The following is an 11,181-nucleotide window of genomic DNA, read 5'->3' on the forward strand; positions in this document are numbered from 1 at the left end:
ATCTCACACTGAGGACAAAAGTCAAAGTGTGAAAAAAATGCTCATTTTTATTTGTAAACAATTTCAAAGTATACTTACTGCAATATTTATGTTTATTTAACTGATATTTCCATCTGACCAGTGTCATAAATGTAACTTCCTATTTGCTTAGAGCTGCAACTTTTGTGTTAACGCTAGTTATTGAAACACAGTCAATATGATCAGCTGTCACTCACCAGTATTTAGGTCAGTTGTTGGGAAAGACCTGAAAAAGTCAGGTTAATATTCCTTTAGACAGAAACACAGACACTTGTCTCGACTGCAGCTCCGCTGTCGCTCTGACCAAGTTGTATCTGAGGGTCAAGGTGTGACGAGGAAGCGCTCCTCTTGTTAGTATTGCTCAACCTCTTATTGCAGCTTGTTTATGAGGTTTTATTGCCTCCTTCAGGTATGAACATGACTTTAGTGATACACATGTGACACAAAGGCATTTCGTCTTTAAGGAGCAAATCGACGATGGACCGGGGTTTGTTGCAGATTTTTTACTTTCTATATTTTCAGCTTTAGAAGCTAATTCTTTACAAGTTATTCAAACATGCAAGAACAAGACAAAAAGCTCCTTCAACGTGCTCTGCAACAATCCCTCTGTCAGTCCAGAGTTCAGCTCAGTGCTTGGTTTATTTGTTCACCTTTTCATGCATCAGCATTTTCTCTATCACCTTTGGGGCAGGATGAGTACTACAAATACAAGTCTTACCTTATTAACCACCAATGAATATCAATTTACCACAAGCAAAGCAAAAGACAACAACCCCTGTATTCATCAATTCTTCGCTCTCTTTAATGACGTTTTGCAGGAAGGTGATACAACAATCTCAACAAGTTAAGGATCCCTGTAATACTGCGTTACTCTGAAAGCTCAGGAAGTAATTGTGTTGTCTTTGCAGGAGTCCGCCAGATGAGAACATTTGTATTTTTTTCATCTCTGAGTGTCAATTAAAGAGGTCTGAGACATTTTGAGCTTCAGGTTAGATGAGCATACAGACTGAAGCATGGCAGCTCGCCTCCTCTAAAGAGTGGAAAGAACTACAGCTCCACTCTTTTGTGTATTGAATAAGATTCACATCTACAGTATACTACTGGACCTTCTTCAGCTTTGTCCTCTTTTTATATTGAATTCATTTGTAGAGCCCACAATCACAATGTTGCCTCTGAGGGCTTTGCAACCTGTACAGCTGAGACATTTTGAGCTTGAGCATAAAGACTGGAAGCAGGTGACTGTGTCAGGTGTATCTTTACACTCTATAAGTATGTGCATATATTGTTGAACAATCTTAATTGTTATTGCTCAATACATTTCTGATGATAAAAAAAAAAAGATCAGACAGTTTGCTTGATGGGGCAGAGATGTAGAAAAAAGGAAATAAGATAAAGGATTCAATGCTTGAATAAGTTACGCATTTTAAACAATCTGTCATGGACTATTTAGGAAGCCTTTTTAACCAATCTTATTTATTAATTATGGAATAATGCACAGACAGAACAGCCATTGAAAGATTTTAATGGAAAACATGAAACAAAAATCTAATACAGACAACATAGAAATTCAATGAAATAAAAGGTAAAAAGCAAAAAAGTATAAATGGGTTACACAATATATTGTATGTAATCTCTCTTAATGACACATCGTCTGCCTGCAGATTTCAACTGAGTGGATCATTCTTTCTTTTTTACTAACCCCAAAACATTTTGACACCAAAACATTAAAGAGTGCTAATGTCGGGGCTTTTCAATATTCCGGTAGTTTATCACCGGGTTTCTGAACGCATCCGTACCTTCAGATCATGTAAAAGGCGAATGTCTCTCTCCAGAGCCAGTGTCCCTTCTGGGCTGCCGTAGAAACATGGTGGTGCAAGATGGCGGATTGTGGAAGACGAGCCGCTCCGGAAGTAGATATAAATGTATTTTTCTAAGGTAACGAAAACACTACGAGTCTTAGTTTGTGTTGATTATACACTGATTAAAACATAGTTATGAATATTATATTACATTGCTGCTAATTAATCCCCCTAAATGTCACACACTGTTCCTTTAGCATAATATAATTTCAGGAAAGACATCCTCCCTGTTAACATCTGTAGAGATCAACAGAGTTACACCCACAGTCCACAAGTAAGACAGATCCTAATTAAAAAATAAAATAAATGTAAATCAGTACAAATGCAATCTTTGTTTAGTAATTTACATTCTGAAGGAAATTCCAACTTCTCACTGCATCGCTGAGCGTAACAGAGAGCTATCGGGTCTCTTTAAAAAGCCGTACCATAGAAAGCACCTCCTGAATCCTCTATTGTCTCCTCTGGATCATCTCAGCCGACTGTCTGAACTGAGAAACCACATAAGACAACAAAGTGTTGACCTTCAAATCCGGTCTTGTGGTGAAAACCTCATTACACAAGGAACACTGGTACCTGCCACTGATATTCCAGTGTTCAGTGATGCACTTTTTGCAGGAGTTGTGTCCACATGGTGTGGTGACTGGATCAGTGAACACATCCAGACAGACGGAGCACAGGAACTGATCTTCAGACGGCAGATTTCTGGCAGCAGCCATATCTACACAGTGAGGAGGAAAGTCAAAGTGTTACTAAAAACGATTTTAATACATAATTAATTATTAGAACTTCAGCTTAATTTGACTTTAGTCCTTGTAGGTCTTCACTTAAGGCCATCTGACCACGTGTCATAATGAAATGAAAAGAGTGTAACTTCCTATTTGATTATAGCTGTGAGTTTTGTTTTAAGTTATTGAAACTGTTATGTTCTGAAATCTTTGGGTAACTGAGCGAGTTGTTTTTCTGTAACAAGGGGTATCTGGCACGGTCCCCATTGTGAGTAGAACTATGAGCTCATCCTGACCTCACATTCCTGGCCTACCTACAACATCTCCTATGTGAACACACTAACTAAACTAACTGTGACTTTCCCCATGTTTCGATACACAATTTCATAAAGTTCACTCCCCCGTATTGTTTATATTCTTTCTTAAGTAGCGTATTTTACACATAGGCATTCCTTATTTACAGTGTAAGGCATAGTAAATTATTATAAATCTACAAAAGACAGTAAATATCATCAGCTGTCATTCACCAGTATTTGGGTCAGCTGTTGAGAAAATACCGACGAGCAAAGTGTAATATTTATTTCGACAGAAACACAGAGACTTGTCTCGACTGTTGCTTTGACAAACTTTGAAGGTGACAGAGAAGCCCCGCCTCTTCAGCAGAAGCCCCGCCTCTTCAGCAGCTCTGTTTGGGAGGTTGTGTTTCCTCCTCCAAGTTTAGACTTCACTGTAGTTACAGACATGTTGCAGTTTAATCTCTAGGGAAACAATTGTGTCTTTTTATCTTTCTCTTCCTGCAGCCACCAGAACCCTTTTCACAAAAAGAAGTCAGTCCCACATGTAAACAATAAATATGTTTGGGTCACTTTACAGTCCAATGCTCTGCAACCATCTTACTGGCAGTCACAGCTCAGCTCCAGGCCTTTGATGGACATTATGGGCGTTCTGTCCCCAAGCCGACTTGAGATGGCGCTGTTGAGCCGCAGTTTGACAACAGACGCAAAAAGATGGTTTGATCTGTAAACGGTCAAGTGTCTGTGATGGAAATAATAGAACAAGTAACAAGTAAAATATGACGTCTGGATGATTTGTTCTGGATGTATCGGAGTTGTATACGGCAAAGGCGTACAAGTCAATGTCTATGTGACACTCATAAAACCAGGTGGCTGTATTTAAAGTGCAGTCTTCAATAGATGAAGCTGTGAAGAGAAGGAAGACTTATCCATAATTTAATCATTTAAACTGAAATGGTATTTAAAAAATATGAGCCACTGAGCAACTGTTGAAAGGTCTGCAATGTGAGAAATTTTTTAATTTATTTTCTAAAAAGGTGATTCGTATCAAATCAGCCGATTCTAACGACATTAATTGTCTGCAATATAAGACTTCATATCCGGTACTCCAGTTTTATTTTAAATATCACATAGTCTATATACATTAATAATTACATAACTATGTAATTAAATATGTTTATATTATGTTTCATGCATAAAGCATGACTTTGTCAACTAACAAAGGATGTTCACTCTTCTCTTATGAATCGTCTTCCTCATCTGCTTCTTCTTCTTCATCCTCCTCTTCCTCCGCCGCCCCTGAATCAGGGACCCACAGTCCAGAGTCAATACACCTGCGGAGGTGGTATTTTCCCTCCTGCAGGGAGAAACACAGACAACAAATCAAATGAACAGATATATGTTGTGTCTTCGACTCAGATGCTCAGTTTACGAACTCACTCACCTCCAGGTCCATCTTGTTGATGGCTTCCTGCAGCATCTGAATGTTCTTCTCATCGAAGCCGTTCTGTATTTCCTATAATACAAAACAGAGAATATCCCAAAAACGGTCCGATACACACACCGTGCTGAATTCACGACTGCAGATTGATGTGTCGGCGCTGAAAACCGAGCGAGGTTTCGGAGAAAAAAAGCTTGAAGACGATCAATTTTACGCAAACCTGTCATCCAAAACGTAAAATGTATGTTTCAGTACTCGTTTTTTTGGGATCTAATTTTACTTAAAATCTTTATGACACTGAGGAGAAGCTGAAAAATATGTTTACTTTACCTCGCACACAGAGCGCCCATGCCGGACTGGTGGGGTCCATTCTGCTGAGCTGAGTATTGACTCCTCCGATTATCCAAACGGCAACTCGGTTCATATCAATAGACACAGACGGTCTATAAACAACGGTTTTGAAATCTGTGTTGTGATTTCAAATAGCTCACATCAGGCTTGTAGCTTGAGCCGCTAAAGCAACACATGTAGGAAATTGGAGACGCTCGGAGAGGCCTGGTGTTTTCCCTCACAGCCTCGAGGGATGCAGAGCGACCAAACAACCACTGACATAGACTCATAGTGAACATCCTCGTTTACAGGCTAGGTTGGATCAGACTAGGTTGGATCTTACCAACCAGGGTTTATTGATTGGGTTATTAAATTAGCTTATGTTATCATCGAGTTGCCTGAAAACAAACACACAAAACTATATATTGTGATTCGCTGCACTGAAACACATAATAAGTGACGAGTGCTGAAAAGGTGACTCCTGACCGGCCAAAGATGAAGCTGAACTACATCTAGAGTGGTTGTGAATACGGTCTATTGTATGATTAAAGTTTCGTTTGTAAAGTGTTTATAACAGACGGACTTCACTTCTATATTTGAATAAATCAAACAAAAAAGGTATAATGTTATCAACTATTGACAACTAGAGTAAACCTAATAAATTATTTTATTGTAGAGGAGGAACACAAAACTCCATTTATAAATCTGACAATTTAATATTGCCTACAACCCAACCTCCTTTGCTTGTGTCTTAAATTCAGCGTTCAAAATGAGTTAATATTGTTTCAGATATTTCACAAAGTGCCCACCTTCTAAACTACGGTTTGGCAATGCTCTTTTTCACCACCAAACATCTGCTGACCACTGTGGCGAACTTCTCCCTGAAAACACTCAGACCTTTTTTGTACGCCTGCGTTTGTGAGACCGGTTTACCTTTGGAAGTGATTTATAGACCTCGAGGGGGTCTAAACCTCCGGGGCCGAGTCTCTTCTGCCTCTCTTCTTCCTCAAGCTCCTTCGTCGCGCTCTCCTTACGAGTCTGCGCACAGTCGCGGATCCGCTCCTTCAGCAGCTCCAGCTCGCGGTCGAACGCGTCTCGGTACGGCTTCTCCGCGGTCTGACGAGGGCCCGGAAACATTTCGTTGGCCAAATTCCCACAAAAACACCCCCAACCCAAAGAAATTAAAGATGCAACAGACAGACGCTTGGCTCACTACGGACCTTGATCTTCGAGAAGAACTGTCTGAAGCAGCCTCTTGCGTCGACCTTCAGCGTCCGAGCCAAATCCAAGATGAACTGCATGACGATGGCCTGGTGGGCGACCTGCTCCATCAGAGCACGTTTCTACCAGAACGTGGAGAATTAAAAGGATTATGGGATGCTTTAGTCGTTTATACACTTACGCACTTTTCTCACAGCACCTCACCTCGTCGATCTCAAAGTCAATGCAGATGACGACGAGGCAGTTGGCCGTCTCTTCGCACACCAGATGTGGGTTGTCTGAGAGATACTTCTGACTGTCGTCCCAGCGCCGCGTCATGCCTGTTGACATACAGACGAGCAGTCAGACTGAACTACACTGGTTGGGTTTCTAACTCCAGTGGTTGGGTTGTGCACTCCAGTGGTTGGGTTGTGAACTCCAGTGGTTGGGTTTCTAACTCCAGTGGTTGGGTTTTGAACTCCAGTGGTTGGGTTGTGAACTCCAGTGGTTGGGTTGTGAACTCTAGTGGTTGGGTTGTGAACTCCAGTGGTTGGGTTTCTAACTCCAGTGGTTGGGTTTTGAACTCCAGTGGTTGGGTTGTGCACTCCAGTGGTTGGGTTTTTAAGTAAAATAGGCTCCAGTTGTTTGGGTACCAACAACAAAGAACTGACATTGCCGTAGACCTTTTTCAGAAATGGGGAGTTTGTGTTTGGCGATCCAGCATTTTTAGAGCTTGTCAATTAGCGGCTTTCTTAACTACACGCCACAAAAATAAACAATAAACCACAAGGTTTCCACCAATTTATACATTTGTCCTTGTGTCCAGTGTTGACTATTGTGTTTTTCCCATACGCTACTTCTAATGGTTATTATACGCACTGACTTAAAGAGTTTAAACTGTCATTTTAATGATGACTTAAACGATTAATATCCGTCAAGGGGCTTGTGTTACACGTATCAATATTACTCTGTACTTAAAATAAAGTATATAATATAATACAGTATAAAGTGCGACTTAAGTAGCCCACAATGCAACATACAATTAATGCCCACTAACCAAGAGCTAACTACAATGATATATTAAATACACAAAATGGAAAAAAGGGAATGCAATGGCCTCAAAAAAATGAGACTAAAATATTCTTTAGTGACTTTGACACACAATTCTCTCCATACTGAGTGGAGAACAGAGAAGGAGTGTCATTTTTTGCAAGTGTGTTTGGTGCCTTTGAAAATCTTAGGACTAGAAAATACAAAAAGAGGGGGCGGGGTTTAAAACAACAACAATGAAAGGTCACATTTGAAAGAAAGGGTCAGCGTGAGGGAGCAGGAAGACAACAAATGCTTCAATAATAAAAAGCATACCAAAGTGTTTGATTTCCTTTGCGTACTTCTCCACAAAGGTCTTGTGCTTCTTCACCTTTTCCTCCTCCGTTTCCTCCTTTGTTGCCGGCTTGATGTTGAGTACGCTCTAGAAAATAGCCAGAAAAAGATAGCGGGTGAATCCTGAGTCAGACTTCCCACTAAATCTTGCGACCCTGAAGGCCTCACCTTGCTGAAACCTTCTTTGCTGATACTGTCAACGTCCCAGGGCAGTTTCTTTTCTTCTCGCCGGTATTCTTCCATCATTTTCTCAAACGACTTCTTATCCTTCCTCAGTTTTCTCACCTCGGCCTGGGCTTTCTTCAGCTCGGCCTCTCCGTCCTCATCCTCCTCTCCCTCCCTCCGTCCGTCCTCCAGCTCTTTAAGGCGTCCCTGGGCTTCCTCCAGCTGCCTCTTGCATTCCAACACATTACACTCCAGATCTTCCCCTCTCTGCTGAAAATCGGCCATTTTCTCCAGTCGAGTCTGTTGTTGGCGGGCCGGAGTGGATGAGAGAGAGAAATGAAAGAAGAAACAGGCGGAGGAAGTTGAACAGAGGAACGTCAAATTGAGAGAAACTACAACTCACACATTCAAAAAACAGCGTGCACGAGAGACAGGAAAAACCAGGACTATCTTTTATTTAAAAACATGAATGAATCAGACCCCGATGTGGGAGAAGAGTCTCAAACATATTGGGAAAGATGTGCCTGTTGTCGGGCAATGAAACATGTTGAGGGCATGAATCAGAATGAATAAAAAAAAACGCATGCATGGCCAAATTTGAGGTTAAAAAAGGGTTCAACGTTTCAATCAGCCAGTCATTATTATAAGTTTCCCCACATCAGCTCAGATTCTCCACGGATATCAGATTTAAGAATTACTGGACTGGAAATAGACGAGGGAAACCAGAGGGTGATGGGGACGACAAACCATTTCACTTAACTAGCCACGTGACAGCAGCTAAGCTCATTATTCACTCAGAACCAGAGCCACACAGACTGAGCTGCACCGATGCATTAAGCAGCCAGGCCAGTTTTTACGCCTCTCGATTTGTTTTCAGCGCAGTTGGGATTGGGACCCAAAAAGCAGGTCAAATTGTTCATCCCGGGTTAACATTAATTTTCTTATTTAAAATATAATAATGAGATTTTACTGTTGAAGAATAAACTCGTCAGTGCTGTCTGACCGACAAACTGACATTTTGGCAAAAAAAAAAAATCTTGACTCAAGGTCCACTTATTGGCTTATTGGCTTTATCCAGAGCTTTCAAGTGCATCTTCATCCATCTATTGAGATATGATTGTAAGCTCTGGAGAAGGCTCGTCAGTGGACCATAACTCATTATTATTATTATAATTATTATTATTATTACTATTACCAAAACCTCAAAACATAACTTTGGCATTTCTTCGCTGCATTTTCCTGTTACTTATCAACCAAAATATCTATTTGAAATCAAATGGTAATATTAGTCAAGCTCGGATTATTCTCTCTTGAAAGAAGCAAAAATAAATATTATAGTTGTGTCAATAAACTAGCTGGGACTATGAGATCATTTACATAGCCGTCAACACTTTTCTAGTGTTTGGTTCTAGTGTTTTCTTTAAATGTCTTATTATTTTACACTTTTAAGTTGCCTGTTCCACATTGAAATCTGTTTTAATTCCATATGTTCATCATCTTCTTCATCTTTCTATTTCTATCTCAGGTCTTTAGCTGGCAGCATCTGACTCGGTCGCAGGTTTCTGTGCAACACCTGTGGGTGTCTGCATGGACGCGTTCCTCCGGTTGTCGGTGACGAGTGAATAAGTCGCTTCTACAAACTAAACAGACACACACACGCCTCACTCCGCTGACCCGGTGTCTCATTCTGAACAAGCTCGGCGTGTCCACGTACGGATGGGTCGCGTCCTCGTCGTCGGACACGTAGATGTGATCCCAGACGCTGTAGTCGATGCTCATCTCTCCGGATGTCCGTGAAGGCAGCACAGCCGTGCAGCGGGGACAACAACGCACCGACAAGGCGGCAGCGAACAGAAAGACGGGAGGTTGATGGTTTTATGCCCTAAATCCTCTTAGCGAGCCGCGAGCCTGGAATCCAATCAACATACGTCATCAACAAGCGCGCGCCTGTTTTTTTCTAATAGCCACAATACACACAAACTAAGTGTAATTGTGACACATTAATCAATTACTTAGTAATTACACAATTACTTAGTCTTACTTCATGTATACAGTCTATGGGCCTACTACTGGGATTGTAGTGTAGTATAGTAAGCTACTGTATTATATAAGCATATCAAACGTTTTTTTATATGTAAAAAGCAATTATAACAATAAGTGTAAAATATGTGTAGTGCGGTAAAAAGTGACCTTCCTATGTTTGCTTCAGAAAGGGTAGAAGAATATCATTAAATGCATTAAACAAATGGAAACTGGGCAGAATTAATCATTATTCTACATCTTGTAACATTTGGAGAGATGTGGTATTAACACACATTTCAGTGTAATTTGTGTGTAAACGGTCTTCTTGTTTGACGTGCTCATAGTTTTCTTAAAATTGATGAAAAAAACGTATATATATTTATTTAATTTAACACGTAGTGTCTCAAAATGTGTAAAATAACATTTAGGGTGATATTGTTAAAAAATTAAAATGTAGGAAAAGTGACACAAGAGGTTAATGGACGGTGAAAAATACTCTAAATTAGTTTTGTTTTAATGGATTTTTAATCACCTTGTTATGATGCCACTGCTATAATTTATACGTTTCACTTTCTTCATCCAGTGGCCTTTGTGTCGAGGAGCTCCAGGGAGGTTTTTAATATGGCCGTTTGATAAACAAGGGGCAACCAGGGTATGACAAATCACATGCTTTCTAAAGTCTACACGTATGCAACAGCAAGCATGAACATTTGCCATAAACACTGAGGCAAGAGCTGGGCACGAGCTCCAGGATGCACAGGTGTTTGCTCTGGAAGTGTTATCACTTTTTGAGCTGCTGATACCACCATCAACATGGCCACAATATTCAGTGATAGCTTGTAAAATAATGCAGGCTGTCATTCCGTGTCAGTTCTACGGTTGTTATACATTACTGTGCACGAGGACGGATGGACCTGCTTTCCAGTCTCATGTTAAGAAACAATCATTTAACAAATGTGACATTTCTGGGATGCATTTACTCGGTTCACCCTAAACATGACCTCTGCAGAGGAGTTCCTGTAAAAGCCCCAGAGATGAAAAAGCACACACACACACACACACACACACATGCAAACGGAAACGGATGGGGTGTGGCTTGTGACAGGATGCTTTCAGTGGTTGTTCACACAGCCGTGAAGTCCAGTGAGTGTGTTTTCACACATGTATATTCTATTTACAACACATCTCTGAATAAAGTTATGAAGTCCTGAGCAGTTACACAACCAAGATACAACAGAGGGAAACAGTAAAGCAGCATGTTCAACAGCTACACAGGATGTTTCAGCCACATGTGACCGAAAAAGCACCAAATAATACATATGGACTGGTTAAAATAGGCTGCATTCATTTAAAAAAAAAGTTAATATCTTAAAACTAAACAGTCAATCAGTATAAAAAGTATCTGTCATCACTCTACATCCATAATCAATACACTATACTTCTGCATAAAACCACAGCAGGAACTGGTCCTGCAACATGTGCTTATTGCAACTATGATATTTTATATTCACATACGTTTGAGTGTTTCAGGACAATGCACGCGAGTCAACATTTCTGCAAGCCAGCTACTCGCTGGCTAAGTAGTTCTGAAAACCAATGAAGTGATTAAGAAATGCAAACAGAGGACAGTGAGACGCTGAAATGACGGCCACAGCAACGAGATCGGCGCTTTTAACTCTCCAAAAATAAATTGAACTGAAATGATCTGCGCTGTTTAGATCTCTCCCTAATAAGTGTAACACCGT

At 40.5% G+C, this 11,181-nt stretch overlaps 1 protein-coding gene across 1 annotated transcript; it reads right to left on the reverse strand.

The window, feature by feature from the left end:
* Positions 1–4,135: 4,135 nt before the first annotated feature.
* Positions 4,136–9,193, reverse strand: LOC306738127 (hsp90 co-chaperone Cdc37-like; the record flags this gene model as incomplete). The annotated part of the gene is made up of 8 exons (XM_079219956.1): positions 4,136–4,252; positions 4,340–4,411; positions 5,600–5,782; positions 5,887–6,009; positions 6,092–6,207; positions 7,232–7,337; positions 7,418–7,714; positions 9,089–9,193. 8 exons carry the CDS (start codon positions 9,191–9,193, stop codon positions 4,136–4,138), a joined length of 1,119 nt encoding a protein of 372 aa, XP_079076082.1.
* Positions 9,194–11,181: the final 1,988 nt, after the last annotated feature.

The sequence above is a fragment of the Taurulus bubalis genome (genome assembly GCF_910589615.1).
Source record: "Taurulus bubalis genome assembly, chromosome: 6".
NCBI lineage: Eukaryota > Metazoa > Chordata > Actinopteri > Perciformes > Cottidae > Taurulus > Taurulus bubalis.